The 19,183-nt window shown below is 38.0% G+C and overlaps 1 protein-coding gene across 2 annotated transcripts in view; it reads left to right on the top strand.

Moving 5' to 3' along the window:
• The first annotated feature begins 6,441 nt into the window (after positions 1–6,441).
• The window catches only part of col11a1b (collagen, type XI, alpha 1b), an 80,906-nt gene continuing 68,164 nt past the window's right edge, over positions 6,442–19,183 (top strand). The window contains exons 1-4 of one of the 2 annotated variants that reach the window (XM_082512110.1): positions 6,442–6,937; positions 13,056–13,220; positions 16,535–16,748; positions 18,358–18,520. In XM_082512110.1, the coding sequence (XP_082368236.1) occupies positions 6,823–6,937; positions 13,056–13,220; positions 16,535–16,748; positions 18,358–18,520 (657 nt within the window). In that variant the 5' untranslated portion in view covers positions 6,442–6,822. The remainder of the gene's footprint in view (positions 6,938–13,055; positions 13,221–16,534; positions 16,749–18,357; positions 18,521–19,183) is intronic. The other variant, XM_082512109.1, reaches the window with a different exon arrangement.

Below are 19,183 nucleotides of genomic sequence, written 5' to 3'. Positions count from 1 at the left end.
CCAGACCCCATCCCTCTCTAAAGACTGATCTACAATTGCAGACTGTTTATGAGAATAGTCTCAATCAAAACAGCTGCTATTGTAGAAATGTCAGAGTGAAACTGAATTCTGTAAATAAAAGTTTTAAGCAAAGGATCAAAGATGACTCGGAGATTTATGTTTGATCACAACAAACAAAAGTAATGAGAAACATTCATGGCCTATGAAAACAGCGACTCTAAGTGCTCTAAATCCAAAGAGATTTATGATTTCAAGCGTCTTCGTTGCACAAGCCATGTATGCACATGTGCCAAGTTCCCAGCAATGTCATTATTTTTGGCTCTTATTTCTTTTACTTTATTTCTCTTGTCTTTTCTCATCTTTTGCAGCATCGTTTCAGTTATTTTTGAGTGTGTCATTGGTTGTAGAAGTTTAAAAAGCCAAAAGTCAGTTGTTGCTAAATGAGCTAAGCGTTCATATTTTTATTTTCTTTCCTTTGAAGTATAATAAAAAGACATGACTTAGCAGTACAGTAGGGTTTTTTCCCATTGCCAAGCTACGATTATCAGCCTCTACATTCAGTGTCAGCCAGTTCCTCTCCTCTATCACTTTTTACTGCTGTCAGCCAGAGAAAGGCCTCCAGGAGACTTTTACTCATGAAATGTGAGCCACTTCAGGCATGTTTAGATTATTGCAGACCTCTCCACTTAACTAGCCATAACACTCTGTTGACTGCTGAAAGCAGCAAAAGCATTCATCACATTTAGTTGACAAGAAACATGAAAATAGGATGGCCTCTGTAAATATCGAGTAAACTTGTAGGTTGACTTCTGCAATAACTGGATAAGTCTAGAGTGCAACCCTTTTATCATGGTTTTTCCCTTTATACAGTAGATTATGATGCACATTTAATATGAGCTGCAAAAGGGTCAGTTTTACCGTCTCAGCAACTATGACTGATATTTTGCACAGTCTGTTTGTGGTTCCCGGTGGGTGATTACATTTTTTGCATAACACAACCAGCATTGTCTTATGTAGTAAAATTTCCTACATTCACTAGATTGGTACAAAAATGCACTTACACACACATGAAAGCCAATATGTAAATGACACTGGTGTCCCACAGAGAATTCCTCTTTGCTATCAGAGAAACTGTTATTTTAGCCGTTCTTCTGTGTGGTAATCACCCAGAAATCTGAAGATTTATTTTTAAGCATCATGTTTCTTCTCACAGTACTCCTGTACATTATCACCATGCAACTACAGCATAAAATTGCAACCTCAGCGTTTCTGCAGTAGACTTTTAAAATATTATTTTCGATTTGTACAGATGTTATGATCAGTATTGCTGATCTCCTTTTTAAAAGGTTTGCAGTAAGAGACACTATTAGCCTGTAATGACTTTGCAGTTTAAAATAGGTAACTTTACAACATTGGAAACTGAAAGTACACCTTCCCACAACTTGACAATCTCCCACTAGGTGAAGCCATCTGAATGCCACATGAAATTATAACAAACATGCTCAGACAAACATACATTCCACTGAGTGGTTATGTGGTTTTCAGCGTCTAGCATGCGTCCCTCACCACCCCCATCCAGCCAAAGAGGGCTTTCTAGCTGGATAATTTGTAGCAATGAGAGGCTTGACGTTACATCGACTTAGTCTGGTAGAGAAAATCTAAGATTGCTTCGTTCTTATTGCAGGTCATGGCTTACTTATGAAGGGAACTGTGATTCAAAGCCTCCTTGTCGCTCCAGGTGAAGTAACTCTGGGTACTCACTGAAGTTCTCCATGACATTTCCAGGACAGCACAAGATGTTTCATGCCTCCAAAGTGAAATTTGACTGTATGAAAGTATGTTAGGCCCTATTTAAATTGCTTTGTCATTAGATATCTGTATGTTTATAATCAAATGAACAGTAAGAAAAAAGTAGGTCATGGGGGGTTATTAGTGAGAAGGATTCCTTGGCCACTTTGGCTAGAAGTTACAGACTAGACCACAGAGAGCTTTCATAAGAAAATAGTTCCAGAGAAAACTATAAACACTGCAATGTGTGAATTTGCTGTGCTACAAACTAAATTCCTTTCACAGCCATCGTTTGGTAGAATTTCAGTTATATATCTTCTATTAAATCTACCTGTAGCTTCACAATGGTTCCAGTAACTTATAGGCTCTACATGATGTCTTACATCTTATCTAATTTTTTTATTGACCCAAATTACCTTGTAAGTTCCATCAACCTAGTAGCTGCAAATATTTTTGTGATTAGTTAACAAAAATGTGAAATTACATCAAATAATCTACTGTATTTGACAACTTAATGTGATTCTGTAGAGGTAACAATAAAAATAAAGTGCTCTGATTTAGGATAAAATTATACATAAAATCACAATGGCATGTCAGAACACACTGCGATGCACATAGAGCAGCATGTGGAATGTAGAAATGTTTGAGTTGATTTTTGAGAAAATGTATGCCATATCAAACTGCTAATGGTCATTTTATTGCAGTGTGTCATGGAGAGAACTTTGGCCCACGCCTTGGTTTCCTCACTTCTTCAGGCTGAGAACCCGTGAAAAAGGAGTTATTTTTCAGCAGTGCAGGAGCCTTTGCAAATCACGTGTCCTGATCCTTCAGTGTGTGGGTCTAAAGTTTTATACTTTATTAGTGAAGGTGTTGACAAACTTTGTGTTACCATAACTGGTACCACCCCATTTTGCATCATTTAAAAAGCGCATCTCATATGACTGTTTTTGTGGTCTTCATTATCTGCAAACCAGTTATGTGGAAATAACATTTTCCATCTTTAGTGTATGTTAGAGATTGCCCTCCAGTGCACACTGCCAGTGTTGGTTCACCGATTTTTCCAACATTACAGAGATGGTTTGATCTGTGTCTCTAATATTCCAAGCATCTCTAATAAAAGTGATGTTAATTTTTTTGCAGTGTATTTTGCAGTCGCTGAAATGTACATTTCTTCAAAAACATCTAAAATGTGTATTTGAAATAGCTTTGATTCTTAGACTAGAACTCACTGGCTGAATATCTACTCAGAGCGGCGTCTTTCCAATCCTATCTGTTTCTGGAAAGCAGAAAGAATAATTTGAGTTTGAAACTTGAAAGTACTCTGATTAAAAGCTGCTTTTGATAGAAAAACAAAGCCACAGGGGAACATTTTCAAGACATTTTTGTTTTTATAGCTGCGTTGGGCTGAACCATGCATAGAGCAGAGACTTATTATAGAATAATTATACAATGTCATCTTGGTACACACTGGTAGCAAATGCATCAGTTGTAATAATATGGTTCCAGCTACAAAGAGGCAGCTCCAAGGCTAGGCCTTTCTGAAAATTGTAGACTGCCCAAGAAACTAGAACATATAAGGAGCAACTGGACGTCTCTCAGTACATTTTGTCGGCTGGCTGAGCCAGTCTGTTTGAAAAGCGAAGCTGAAGACATTAGTTTTGGTTGTACATGTTTTCAGTTCCAGTGGAGGGCTACACGAATTAAACCAAACATTTTGGGCTAGAGTCCCAGGAAGCAACATGAACAAGAGGTTAGAACATTCTCCACCAAACAAGTTGAAAGAAAAAAGCAAGAGGAAAAAAAGGGCCAGCCATCTGCCTGAAACAAATATGCATAGCCTAGCAGGCTGCTTTCAAATAGGTTTTCTACTGCTGAGCAAGCACAAGGTCACAAGGCTATCAAGCTGGGTTATATTAAAATACAGTTAGGTTCATACATATATATATATATATATATATATATATATATATATATATATATATATATATATATATATATATATATATATATATATATATACATATATATATATGGACACTGGAGCAAGGTTTTTTTGGGTTTCTTTTTTACCTGCTTACTTAAACAAATTCCAGTTATAGTTATATAAAGGACATGGAAATTATGTGTAGTCTCTCAGCTTTCATTTTCTACAGTATCCACATTTAAACTGGATGAAGGGTTTAGCAGTTTCACCTCCCTAACATGTGCCACCCTCTTTTTAAAGGGACCAAAAGTAAATAACTCAGAGGCTATTTCCTGGGCAGGTGTGGGCAATTCCTCCATTATGTCATTATCAATTAAGCAGATAAAAGGCCTGTAGTTAATTTGAGGTTTGGTAGTTGCATTTGGATTATTTTTCCATAAACAGACAACATGCAGTCTAAAAGGCTCCCCTTGTGAAACAAGCCATCCTTAAGCTGTAAAAACAGAAAAAGCCCATCCGAGAAATTTCTACAATAGTAAGAATGGCAAAATTTACAGATTGTTACATCCTGAGAAAGAAAAAAAGCACTGCTGAACTCAGCAACACAAAAAAAGACTAGATGTCAATGGAAGACAACAGTGGTGGATGATCGCAGAATAATTTCTATGGCGAGCCCCCTTCAACACAGCCAACCCAGTGAACAACACTCTCCATATCGATATCCAAGTCTACCATAAAGTGAAGACTGCATGAACAGAAGAGGTCGAATTAATTCTGAGGTGTTCAGAGACATACTGTCTGCTCAAATCCAGCTAAATGCTGCCAAATTGATTGGGTGGCATTTCATAATCTAGATGGACACTGACCCAAAACATACATACAAAGCAATGTTATTACTGTTCAGAACTACATCAGGTGCATGTTTGATACATACTTTTAATATTAAATTCTGTTTCATATTTCCCGGAGCTTAATGACACTGTTGATTTTTTGACTTTCAGAGAAGTCAGCAAGGCTTTTTTCTTTTTTCATAAAATATTTCAGCATCAACTAGGCAGGCATGAAAATTTAACTGAACCTTTAGGTACCTCCATAGATTTGATATTTTTTTATCGCAGTTTATTGTTTTGGTAATTGAAGGATTGCCATGGAATTTGGCACAGTAATTCCTGGGAACGTGAGGAAGAACTGGAATGATGTTACTAACCTTCCCATTTTTTAATTGTGCCTTTTAAAAGAACTACAATGGTGGTAGTGTTGGCTTAGGGAACATCTTAAATGCAATGCACATTCAAACACAGGATCCAGAAGGCCATTCCATGTATGGATAGATGAATACTTTTTTAGGATCCAGAAGACAGGGGTCAGTGTAGAGTGGACAGGTATGTGAATTACCCACAATTCCTTTTTTGCAAGAACAAAAAAGGCAGATGAGTCTGATCCAGAGGGAAAGCTCTTTGGCTGATAGGATGAAACTACTTGAAACCGAAAGAGATGATGTTGGCACAGGCAGCTTGCAAAATAACACAGACAAGCGCATTAGAGAGCCTGATTAGTGCAACCATAGACAACAAACTGGCAGAGAATAGTTGTTTGAGATGGTCTTTAAGTGCTGTTGAGTTATGATTAGATGAAAAACAGGTGCATCAGCTAAAGAGCAGAAAAACAGGTGGATCCAACAGCAGGCATAATCCAGGGTGGAACCTGCCCACTCCCACCTGAGAGGAAAGGAAAGATCAAATATATGAGCAGAGAGGGCTCTTTGCCTTGATCGATGTTAAAAAAAGGTTGAACAAGGTTTAAAAAAAGCAACCAGTCGTGAAAGACAACAAATAGATTTTTTTTTAAAATCCCATGTTTGTGGGACCTATTATCAGACCACTATTCCTGCAACCTAGAGTTTAGAAAACAAGCAAAAACACGAACATGCAAAAATGGTATGTGACCTCATTTTGAAAGGAATTTTAGTTGTGCTGCAATTGCTTTCTGCAGTTTTAATCCTAATTCCAGAAATACATTAACTAAGTTTGGTCACAACTGCAAATCCTGTGCAAAGCCATCTCTTCCCAGAACACTAAACATTCTCAGCCAATAGCTCTACTTCCTACATTGTGATAAGTAAATATTTGTGCTGACAAATATTATAAAATGTGGTTTCTTCAAGAATGGTTTCCATTGTACTGTTAAATCTGTCTGGCACACAAGAAAAAACAAATCAGGAGGGGAACTATAGTTTCCACCTGTGCTCCCATTCCTTGTTCCAGTCATCGTTTGCCATTAATTATCAGGCAGCAGGGGAAAAAAAACCCGAAAGAAAATCTAAGTGCTCTGGAGGAAACTCCTGGAGTCTGGAAAATATTCCATTTTGGCCACAGAAGCTTTTATATTAACCATTGGCCCATGCTGGAGCTATTCATACTCTTTTCACATTCTTTTGCTTTCAGGAAACGTCTAAAATAACAGCTCCACCCCACAGCTTCATTTGCATTTAGTGCCTCCACTTCTGTATCTCCTCTATCATTAATATAAGCTCTTTTCTTTCAGGTTAAAATTTAGGAAATGAGGGAATTCTCCTTATTTGCCGCTTTTTTTCTTCTTTTTTTCCATAACTCCATAAAGTACAGTCTTTAAGGATAGATGCTACTGAGACTGTCGGGCTGTAGTATCTCTAGGGCATGTACTGTCTTCTATAATTAGTTTGCACTGGGATGTAGTGATGCTCTACGTGCTGCTGTTTAGACCTCATCCAAAGCACAAGGGGCGGGCCCAGAGACAACTTTCCCAACTGGTGATTTGATGAAGGAAGGATTTTCCAGTGTCAGTATCTCAGAGCCGGTTCAGGTTCAGTGTTGCGGCGTTAGTCCAGCCTCCTCACGGTGCACAACTCTCAGGGAACGGAGTGGCTTGCGCTTTTTTCATGAAAGCCCTTTGCCACCAGTGCGAGAGCTGGGCTAAAGGGGAATCGGATCTGAAGGGCCCAGTCTGGCTGTAAGAAGCATCCTTGTACTTTCCCACATGGCGCTGTAGTATAAGCACATTTTTGTGGACTGTCGACGGGATCAAATTGTAAAGAAAGTCGCCCGTTTTCCGTATAGCTGGGGGCGCTCACCATGGAGATGCAAAGATGGACCACCAGGTGGAAAACGAAAAGGTGGCTATGGGATTCAACGCTAATCGTTACGGTCACAGTTATTTTAATTCTCCAGGCTGCCAATGTTAGAGCAGGTAAGATGCTGTTCCTATACACCTCAGTCACTGTGCCGGGTCTAGGGCATCCCTGACAGTTTGAAAGCGCCTCATGCTGGCAGGCAGCCCAGATGCCAGTAGGCTTAGTCGGTAGCTATAAACGGTCTCAGCTTTCATTTCAATTAATGCCCGGTGTCCCGGGCGCCATCACTTAAACTCACCTTAACTCAGTTTATATACATTTTTAGTTGCCAAGTAAACATTTTCAATCTCGTTGCCTGTTTTGTTATTTGTTTGTTTTTGTCAACGATATTATTTAAAAAACGTAAATACATTTATCAGAAGTATCATAAGAATTCCAAAGATTCTTCTTTTCATAAATGCTGACACCAAAATGAAGCTGTATCATGTGACTTTCCAACATATTCAAGATTTCAGAATCTTTAAGGTGGTCTTCCCGGTCACATGTGTCTGAACTTTGTATAATTATCTAAAGCTACATATAGAGAGTTATATAGTTTTGAAACGACTTTAAAGTCATCTAAAGCTATATATCATTCAAGAGCGCAAGTGCTATAGAGTTGATTCTTGGCACACATAGGCGAAGATGTCCCTTTCCTCTGAGTATGTGAGTGAGTGATGGATGCCATCCAGGTGTGGTCAGAGAGGGCTCTTAAATCCTTCTTCAGACAAAATAAACTGCAGGTTTTACGCAGAAATTTTACGCTCGACTTTAGGTAGTAATGACCAGGAGCCCACGGATAATGCTTTAAGTTTTTACAGCATAAATATGTAGCAAGAGTCCAATGCTTTAATCAAATCCACAAAATGGTTTAAATGTGGTGGAAAACTTTGGTTCTTTTGATTGAAAAGTTGTAGCCTACCATGTTTATTTCACAGTCTGACAGCTGTCAACGGAGTTTACAGTAGCACAGTATAATTTTAAACATATAGGTTTTGTGATGGGTTTTGTAAGTTTATATAATAACTGGGCACGAGACTGTGGAAATCTGGGAGGGAGACTCATATTCTGGCCTGAAGGATCACCATCTTTCCACATTATCTGGGCTCCTAGTCCAAGGAGGGGGGAAAAGAAGAGGGAGGGGAGGGAGGTGGAAAAAAGAAAGGAGTATTTTTCTTTGTTTTGAAAATACATATGTGGGTCATAAAAACGATGAAATTGAAGATCAAATGAAATCACATAGGTATTCATAGTGAACTGTGGCTTTTGCCAAGATAAATTTGTGTGTGTTTCTGAACTATGCATCTGTTTGGGTAGACTTATTTAAACACTTGTATTATTTTGATACCAGATATGTGATTATTGATCCTTTCAGATGGCGACAGAAAATAAAAATGTGTCTTAAGTGGCTATGCTAATCAGAAGATGATATATTGTAACACGTAATTTTGGCTAATTTATGCTAACTGGACAAGCCCACCACTGTCTAAATCCATCATCATTCATCATTGTTTTTTGTGTACTGTGATACACAACAAAGTGATTCAGCAGAGGGAAAATTGCAGAGAAGCAAAATGAAAAGATTATGAAAGCAAATATCTAAGTGGCACAGCTTTCGCACTGCCCATCTTCCTTCATTCTGACAGATATTTAAACTTACCATAATTGCATGATGTGCTAGCAAACATTTACAGGGTTTCCAGTGTACACTAATTGCTGCCTATGCTGCCAACTCTCAGTAGATGGCAGCGACACGAAAAAGACCGACAAGTCATCCCAAGATGCCGCTGCATGACCACAGAGCCACAAAAGACATTAAGTCAGAATGTCACAGATTAAGTTAATCACAAGTCTAAACTTAAACATCAAAATGTATTGCTCTGAGAAGTGTTGGGATGAGGAGAGTTGGACATTTTGCCAAAAAAAATGTATTTCATAGTGTTAGAGTCTGCTGGTTAAAATGCTTTAATGAATGTAACAGAGGTTTTTCATGTTACTGCACGCTTTATTGCCTGAGGAAGAATCACCAAAGTTTGTCATGTTAGTAGATCGTTAACATGGCAGATAGTATATCACAGGTCCCAGACAGCAAATAAGAAGATCTGTCATTAAAAATCATAGAGACCGACAAATTACCCCTCAGACTAGACTGTGGAGAGTCTGAAACTGCGTTGGTACCTTTAGCACGAGAGAACTGTCTTCTCTCTCTTGTGGTTTTACATCCTTATCATTAGAATATGGTTTATTTCTTTTTAGGGTGGAAAGATGGGAATCTTTTTTCAGTATACGCTATGTTGGCTCGACCTCCTTGGCAGGATGAAGCTGTGCCCACTCATTTGGGATCTTTAATGGTTTTGGGATATTGCCTGTTTTTCAGGGCTTCTGTGAAAGAATGGTTGTGGAAGGAAAGGAGCTGAAAAGTTTGGGGGAGGACAGGGGGGTGATGGGATGCTGGTGGGTGGGTCTGTGGGGGGTTCCTGGCCAATTCAGCACATCTGGAATATATGAGGCCTTGAGGTATGCAGTAATGCAGAAAGGCATTCTGAAACTCACAAAGAGACCTTTAGTCCAAGCTTGACTTTTTTCAAGAACCAGTAGCTCTGTACTTGGGACAATACTCAGAAGAGCCACAGACTGTATTGCTTTTTATGAGGCATTTTTTGTGAGGTTTAAAACCTGGCAGTCAGTTCCTCTCTTTTTTTTTTTTTTAAGTCTGTCTGTGTTTGAGTCAGAAGTCGCTCCGTCTGTTAAACAGCTTTTTGTGCAGTGTCAGCAAAAAAAAAAAAAAGCCTTAAAAAATAGATTCTTAGTAGAGCAGCTTGCCTAACACATGCTCAACAAATGAAATTCAAGAATTGTGCACTGTGGCACCAGATTATCTGGAGCAATATCAGCATAAATGCCTCGAGGAGCAGATCTGGAAAGCTTCGCGTGATCTAAAATTTCAGACCCGACCCCTGAGCATGAGCGGGTTGATTCTCCACTCAAGTTGTTATTTTTCTGGTCACGGGAGAAGTAGCTACAGGGATGGGGCCTTCTCACTTTAGTCTCGTGTATGTTTTAGTTAGGGGGGGGGGCTACAGGGAGTGGTGCCAGTATAAAAAGCCATAATGGTTTCAGCATGTCAACTTATAGCACCACCCATTAGACCTTTTCTTGGTTCCTAAAAGTGAACAGGAGCTGCTACATCAGCACTTCCTGTCTTTTTGTGCCACATGACTAAAAAAATGGAAAATGTACAGCTGAATATTTATATAATAATTCCTTCAGCATTATGTTTTTATGTTTTGAGAAAAGACACAATCTAAAGGTATGGTGAAAGGCCAATTCAAATTAGGCTGTGGTTTGCCTAAAAAAAACCCCAAAAAACCCCCCAAATGGTTGTTTTTATGAAACTTTACATTAAAGTTATTGAAATATGATGTATGTGCGATTTTGATCTTTACTTCATATGTTTTAACCAAATTTCCCTCCCATGTCATAGAGTTTAGCTGAGTAGTGTAAGTTCAATGAGGAGACTTTCGGCACTGTAAACTTCATGAAAGGCTTTTGTCTGATCCCCTTTAATAATTTTCCCACAAAGTTTTCTTGCCAGTATCAAACACATTAATCTAGGCTTTTTTCCTGGCAAGGGAGAGTTCCCTTTAAGCCTATTATCTCCCTTTCTTTAAAGTCCTTCTGGTCCCTGTGAGATTTTAAGCTGACCATTCAGACATTGTTTATCATTACTGGGCCTTTGAAGACTCATTCACTCACTCATCCTTGACTCATTCAAAAGACAAATGTGTTGTGTGATATCTGGACACAGTTGTCCTGGTTTTTATTTCTGTGGTTTCTGTAGCTGTTAAAGGAAAGTATATACTTGGTTTGTAATGGCGGTTGAACTGCGCTGAACCCAAGTTTAAAGGAGACCTATTTTGCTTATTTCAACCTATGCGCTTTTATTCATAGAGTCTACCAACTATCATTGCATGATTCACAATTTGCTTAATTTATTCAGTATCTGAAACAATCTGTTTGAGCTCCCTTATACTTCCTTAGACCAGCTCTTCTTCGTCTGATTGGTTGGCCCTTCCAAGGTGTGTTCAGCAGAAGTTTGGGGCATCTGTGCTAACAGCAAAAAACTGTGCACCTGAAATGACCATATTAGGCAAATCTGCCCAGAGTAGAAAGAAACCCGTATGAAATGGAGCTCCTGGAAGGTTGTGCTTTTGGCTCATAGGGATTACTTGCAAATACCTCATTGTAACACCCACTATAACAATACACACAAGACCGAAAATAAGCAAAAGCACGATAGTCCCCATTGAAAATTAAATATCCACTTTTAATGTTTCATTAAGATTTGGTTAAAAACATGTTTCTCGCCAATACTGCAGAACATTTGTAGCGCTCAAGTTTTAATTTGTCTCAGTAAACTAACATTTACTATGCAGAGATTATATAACATTTGGTGTGCGTCATTAAAAAAGCTAAATTATGGGAAGTGTTTGATATTTAAATTTTTGTGAAATGCTTGTATATTATTAGCAACTAAAATTTCAAACGTAGCGCTAACAAACAAAAATCAATCATAGCTTTATTATTGACTTCTTATATAAAGCCAGGCTATGTAACTTTTGAAAGAAAACGACATATTTAGGACTGAAACATTAAAGCTGTTCCACTACTTTCGGGGGTTTTGTTGTTGCTGTTATGGTATTACCAGTAGCTTGTGGTAGCTCATATTTATGTTAGCTAATATTACCTTCAAATAGCTTCTGTGTAACTGGTTGGCACCTGCATTTGAAATTTGAGCTGTCCATTACTAGCACAAGATTGATGAAGTCAGGGTGTGATGGTAAGGGTAATATTAGCTTTTTGTAGATACGACTTAAGTTTTGTGTGTCAGTCTAAAATACACTATGTAAGCCAGCCTTAAAAACACATATCGTTGTTTTAAAAGAAAGTAATGTTGCAGTATTGAATGTCTGTAAAATGACTAGACTGCATTGGTGATTGCTGATAGGCCTACACATTTCTTCCATTTACTTTCCCATGCAAGACAGCACTCATAATTATCTTTGAATGCTGACTTTTTCTTACTGTATATTTTTCAGCAAATGCAGCCTCGGGCAGATATGCATTAATCAATAAATTACGTTCTTCTGGACGTCAACCCTTCCGTATATACACAAACCTTAAAGATAGACTATTAGGCTACCTAAATCCCCTGTAATTACAGTGTAACTAATGATGTGCCTCAAGATAGGGTTTTAAGAAGAAAAACTGTTTGAGAAGGAGACATGCAAAAAAAAGACTAGGTTGGAGTAAGCGTTTGATAATTGGAGGAGAGAGAGCAAATGGGAAATAGTTTTTATAGCTGTTCTGTGCAGTTTCACCTCTGACTTTCAGATCCATTGATAGAAAAGAGCTTAGTAGTGTTAAGAAGCTTGTAAAGCTACCCCTTGCTGTGTTCTCCTTATTCCAAAGACCCTGTGATCAGCAGCAATGATTTTTATCATCCCATAGATGCTGTGGCTTTTAGCTGTGGGGGTAACCGGGGAGGTAAGGAGGGGGGCAATTATGTCTGCTGGTTCCTAACATTTTTATTGCTCCTCTGCCAAGGCAGCTCATAAAGCAACAACTGGTTGAACTGACAGGTTTGGCCAAGAAAAAGCTTGAAAAAGCAAGGGGTGTAATGAGTGTAAATGCTGATTTATCATCAAAATGCCAAGTTGGATTAGACTTTCTGTTAACTATGCTTATAGTGTACTGTAAAGTTACATGCAACATAGACACTAAAAACATAATAAAATAAAAATTAAATTAATCAATAAATCAGCTCAGCTTTCATTTTGTTCAACTGGTATTTTATTTAACTACTTATATTTACATAGCAGCAGCACTTAGTATAGGTTTAGCAATTGGCGATATGGTCATTCAGACTGAGGACTCACTTATTCACTCAACTTTTAAGAGTTGCAACTTTGTAACAGTATCTCATTTACAGGGCTTCTCATCATGGAAGTAGTTTTATTTACAACTACTAAGATTCATAACTGTACATGAAAATCTGACATAAATTTTGAGTCTTAATAAAGTAATGATTTTATTTTTTGTGGTGGCAAAAATTGTGTTTTAGTGCATTACTAATTGTTGTATAAGAAAAATTGTTGATGATTTTTATCAATTCATTGTTCTCTCTCTCTACAGCTGAACCCGTGGATGTACTGAAGGTGCTGGACTTTCAGAGCTCTCCTGAAGGAATAAGGAAAACAGCAGGCTTCTGCACAGTGCGGAGAGGATCCAAACCCGACGTAGCTTATCGAGTGGGAAAAAGGACTCAGCTCAGTGCTCCGACTAAGCAGCTTTTCCCAGGTAAACTCCTCACTTCTCAGTATTTACACTGGAACTGAAACAGTAGTACAATAGTAGGTCTTCCATAAAGCAGATAAACAAACAAACACTCCCAATTTTAAATGCTAGAGACCATAGAATGATTATAAAATGAGTCTTGAGGATTACACAAGTTGTTGAGAACTTTATTTATTGATCACATATGTTTGTGGTAGTGTGGAATATGCACTTTAATTTGACTGTTTTTACATAATTTGACCAGTTCATTTCAGATATTAGTAATGGAAATTGCCATCATATTGCATAAAAACTTAAGCACTTAAAATAGCCTTCCTGTAAGATAAGCTACAACTAACATTGTACAACAATACTAGAAACTTTGTGAGGCTTTCTAGACAACTGCTAATATATCCATTGTAAAATTATTGCAATTGAAGGCATCAGGTGATGTAAAGTGTAATGTTAATGTTAAGTAAGGTTGAGTAAGTAAGGTTGATTTAAAAAGTTTTGGTGCTTTTAGGTCAAAGACATTGTAATTCTGACTCAATTTGGGGGTGAAACGTTGCCAAATTAGCAGTTTTTAGAATTCATCCAACGTGGAAAATAAATGAATGTATTATGGAACTTCATCCAATGCTGGCATAGAGATTTTAGCTGAGAAAAAAGTGTTAGGGTGGCAGATATCGGTGAAGCTATGGTGCTTGCATGGCTGCTCAAGCCAATTGTTGTTTGGATTAAAGTATGATGATTAAGTTTTATTTTCTTGAACCACTGAATAATAAAGTTTTAAAAAAGAGTTAAAGATGATTGTATTTCACAAAAAATAACAAAGAATGATTTGATAAATGACTCATAAAATCCTTTAGTGTTAAAGTCTGTCATTTAAAATCCAGTGCAGACTTTCCAGAATCATTTTCTAGAGGATGCCAATGAATTTCAGTTTGCTCCAAGAACCCATAGGGGATGGTAATCTACAATGGTGCGTGTAAACACATGGCTAAAGTAAGCGGAGCAGCACCAGATTTTTGTTATTTGATATTTTGGTAAAACTGATAAATCTGTTACAAAAAAAACAACAAAAGCATGTCTATTGTTTTGTACACTGATCTTGTCCAACAAAGTGTCTTTCCTCAAGTTTAATTGCTGGCAGATGTGGATGCTCAGTCTGTGGTTAAGGTAGTGAAATTTAGAAGGGTTTTTCATATTGTACTGTATGTGCATTTGGAGTGTGTTGCCCTTCTGTTTTTGAGAGGCCACATTTATTTTATTAGGCTGTTTTTGAGAACTTAATCCATATTTATTTTATTAGGAAGTAGATTTTAAACAAAACTCGGCAAATCCCAATTTCAGTAATTAATTGCAGAGAACAAAACCTATTATCTACTAACAGAAGCAAATTTGCCAAATGTCAAATTTTTTGTTGATTTTTTAAGTCTGAAATATTAGAAAATCATGGTGTTCCTGTAAAACATAGGGCAACCTATGGGAGAGAGAAGACAAAATGTATTCACATGCAGGAGTGACCTATAAAAGTATGGAGAGTGATAAGGGGAAGCGGAAATGCTCAGTGTATCATAGGAAGTTCCCCAGCAGCCTGAGCTTATAGCAGCAAAACTAATATGTGTGTTCTAGTTTCCCCATCTGCAGGTTTGCTAGGCCTCTCTTGGGTCTGAGTGGCATAAATGTTGTCATCAGTTGGTGAACAGGAAGCTCTAAGCAGACATCCATGTGCCTGCCACTTTTTGTAACCATGTGGACTTGTTCAAAGAGACTTTACAATGCACCAACCTACACCCTGTCACAGGGAAGTGAAAGGAGTCAGATAGGAATGAATCTGGGCTAGGGCCACAGTGTCTGTTTCCACAATAGAGTAACTTCAATGAAGGGATCGTTCACCTGATTTAGACCTAACTATATCCTTTATCAAAAAGCAAAATTTAAACTGACTTTCAGAAGTAGAAAGGAAGTCTGTTTTTCAAACCCAAACTGGAAGCTTGGTGCAGGAGAACCATATGTTGAAGCATCTGCCTCCCAATCTACCTTTTGCAAGCTTGAGGAACCACAAGTAGAGCTGCACACTGAGACCTCTGGTATTAACAGGGAGGCAGTGAGGAGAAGCTAATCTGGAAAAAAAATATGAGATCTCTTTCTAGTCCCCCAAATTATAATATACCACTGCTGCTTGCATGGCTGCTCAAACAAATCATGCCTCCCTTTGCGGCCTGTTATTCATTTACTACTAGGGCAAAGTTTAGAAATGGTCCCCAGTTGCTTACTTACTCAAAATGGACTTCCAGCAAAGTGAGAGAAATTTATTAAGGATTCATTGCTGTGAAATGAAATGTCCCAGTCAGTGCAGTGTGTGTTACTCTTTTTGAATCTGGCTACATTTCAAAGAGCAAAAAGAAAGACTAAAATGCAGTAATTGAAGGAATTAGAAAATAAGCCTGTGTAATTTTTGGCTTAACTGGACAGCATGCTCATGTTCACTAATGGAAACTTGAGTAATATAAGTGAGCCTGAGAGGTGAGGTGTTGGAGGTGTCATGAAGTAAAGTGTCAAAATGTCCTCAGTCAGAATAATTGGACTTTTATTTGGCTAGTATTAGTTATTTTTTCATTGAACCAAACTATTATGTTCACAAAAATATGACATTTGTTTGAGTTGCTGTATTTATAGCCCTTATAAAGTTAATACGGCTGCATCACCACTACCAAGGCCTTTCAGGACATGCCAAGGTTTCGTTTAACTTCCCCAGTAAAACGGACTCGCGTCCAGTAGTCTAGACTTTGTGGGTTAATCTGAGGAGAGAAAGTTGGAGCAAAAGCAGTTCTCTCTACTAATTACAATACAATTGCCCTAGTTATAACATCAGAAGAAGGTTTGTAAGACAGGGCACAAGGTAAAAGGAAGTCTCCAGTAGCACAAATGCTTCTTAAGGGAGGACAGTTTGAAAGTTTTTAATTATTACAAGCAAAATACACACTCTGTGCCCATGAGCAAGTAAAAACGCTGACATGTTTGTTAATTTATCATGTCCTTCTGTTTATGTTCATTATATCATTGTACACAGTGAGATGGCAAAAAGAAGTGTTGATAAACACCAAACAAATGAAATAATAAAGTTCCCATAAGAGATATTTTTTATTAAACTATTAAATCTATCTTGGTTCTGCTATGTAGCTTTCATGTCTGCTGTTTTATCGTTACATTGCTCTTAATCAGAATATTGGTGTAAAACATGTTCATTTCAGCAATTTTAGGACTATATAAACTCTATATTCATCTTTACTAATGTGACAGCCCAATATTTCTCTTACGTGTTCCACCTTTAGGGGGGGTATTCCCAGAGGATTTCTCTATAGTGTTTACCATCAAGCCCAAGGCTGGCCTCCAGTCCTTCCTGCTTTCTGTGTACAACCAGCAAGGCGTGCAGCAGCTTGGAGTAGAGGTGGGCCGTTCCCCCATCTTCCAATATGAGGACCAGCATGGCAAGCCTGTCCCAGACGAGTACCCTTTGTTCCGTTCCGTCAAACTTTCTGATGGCAAGTAAGTGACGGAGCGCTTTAACACACTAGAAGAGAAAATGTAGATGAAAGACTTTTGTGTCCCCTAAATAGTACATTTTCTATGCCACGTGCAGTTATCCCATTATCTCAGCAATATCTCAAAATCTGGAGTTTGTTTGTTATGGAAATTGTGAGGTTAGCTCACAAGCAGTACATTTAGGGTAATTTTTTCTATTTTAAAAGATTCAGGTTATATTTTGTGCTAAGCAGAACCGCTCTGTTAGTATTTTCTCAGGCACTCAGTGCATACTTAACTCTTCCAGCCTGGTAAACTGACACGCAGCTCTGCACATTTATTATCATCATATGTTGTTCAGTCATTAACACCATATGGAACAACTCAGACAGTAATGGCAAATAAATTGCTGGCAACAATTTAATGACAGCCTTTCTAAATTATTTACAGCTACACTGCTATACACTGATATGCAGTAAAGGACAGGATTCTCATAGCTGTCCAATGAAGCTGAAACAAATCATTGTTAAAAGTTGCCAGCAATCTTTCATATAAATGCCAACAGAAATGCCTTGCAGCGATTTCATGAGTTGTTCTTTGTTGGTGATAAATAGTGAAAATATACAGCTCAATCAATGTGGATCCATTCATAGGACTAGTCCAACTAGTTTGAAAATACTCACATGCTCTTCTGGCAAAAACTGAAGAATACTTTCATAGTTAACAAAAAAACAACTTTTGCATGTACTTCTTAGAAATTTATGCATAGCTCTCCAGATGCCACAGGGCAAATAGCACTGTGCCAGTGCAAGCTGGTACATTGATGCCAGGCTAGCTGTTTTATCCTTCTACACATTAGACTAAGTTAAGCTAAGCTACATACGCTCATTGGCCACTTTGTTCAGTGGACCAGCTCAACTGCTTTTGAACTTCAGCTAATCCTGATAAGCTGTTGAAGTTTAAAATAAGCATAAGAATGGAGAAAAAAGGCAATTTAAGTGACTTTGAGTGTGGTTGTAGGTACCAGGTGGGCTGGTTTGAATATTTTAGCAACTGTTGATCTAGTGGTATTTCCCTATATACAATAATCTATAGGGTTTACAGAGAATGGCCTTTGATCTGATTGGAAGCAGATCAATGTGTATGCATCTTCCGATGGCTGCTTCTAGCAGGATAGTGTGTCACATCACAAAGTTCAAATAATCTCAAATGATTTCTTGAACAAGTGAATAAGTTCACTGTACTGACCTAAAGATCTTAGTCCGATAGAGCATGTTTGGGATGTAGTGAAATGTGAGATACATATGATGGATGCTGTCCTAGCAATATGGACCAAAATCTCTGTTTTCAGTACCTTGTCAAATTTGTGCCTCAAAAGAATTAAGGCAGTTTTGAAGGCAAACGGAGGTCTAAACCAGTACTAGCTTGATCTAGCTAATAAGTCCTGTGACTGTATTTACCAGTATAATCATATAGAGCTTCATATCCAACTCCAGATGTGATAGCAAATACTGGTAAGCGTTTCCACTTCCTAAACTAAATGTTAACTATTCCCTTAGCCGTGGACTGAAGCAGTTTTCCTAAAACTCAGAGGGTCATTGTTGTATTTCTGATGTCCTTCTTTGTTAAACAGATGGCATCGTGTAGCTATCAGTGTGGAGAAGAAGAGCGTTACCATCATTGTGGACTGTAAGAAAAAGGTGACAAGACCACTCGCCAGAAGTGACCATGCCATTATCAGCACAGAGGGCATCACAGTCTTTGGCACCCGAATCCTAGATGAAGAGGTCTTTGAGGTATGACGGCCATATTGAATATCTTCTCACCTGAAGTATTTTCTCTGTGTGGTTGGTGGTGTTTATGTTGTGAAATTATTTTAAAGACCGTTGTCAAATTTGGGACTAATTTGTTTTACAGCAAGCTAGGTGATAAGACAAGAGAAACTTATACCATGTGGTGTGTGAATAGCTGCAAGCCTGTTGCAGTCATATTGTTGCTTTATTGCTTTCCTAGGCTGCATCTGGGCAGAAGACTTGAATACAGTTTTTTTTAGAGTATGATCATTTTTATGGAGTTATGGGTGTACAAAGTTTGCAAAGATTCAGTGCTATACAGGTAAAAACCTGCTTACACATAATTGCAATAGGAATGTCTTACATATGTGTAATGCAGACATTCACCAATAGATTGCATTCATTAAGCCTTGAAACTATTACAGAAAACTGACCTAGATGCCAACAATTTCTCTTTTCTGTTTAAGCTTAATTGCACGCACATTGTGAGTATTATTCTCAATGATTTCCATTTAACACTGTGACAATTGTAGTTTGTAATACTTAGAGTCCAAAAGCTTTAAGGCCAGACATTTTATTTGCCTTTCATTCTGTGTGCATATATATAATAGGGAATTTTATTGGCCAGAACAACAATATTGGCTTTGTATACTTGGCAAGAGCCAT

This window comes from Aulonocara stuartgranti, assembly GCF_965226115.1.
Source record: "Aulonocara stuartgranti genome assembly, chromosome: 18".
Lineage (NCBI taxonomy): Eukaryota > Metazoa > Chordata > Actinopteri > Cichliformes > Cichlidae > Aulonocara > Aulonocara stuartgranti.
This window is presented reverse-complemented; position numbering and strand designations above follow the sequence as displayed.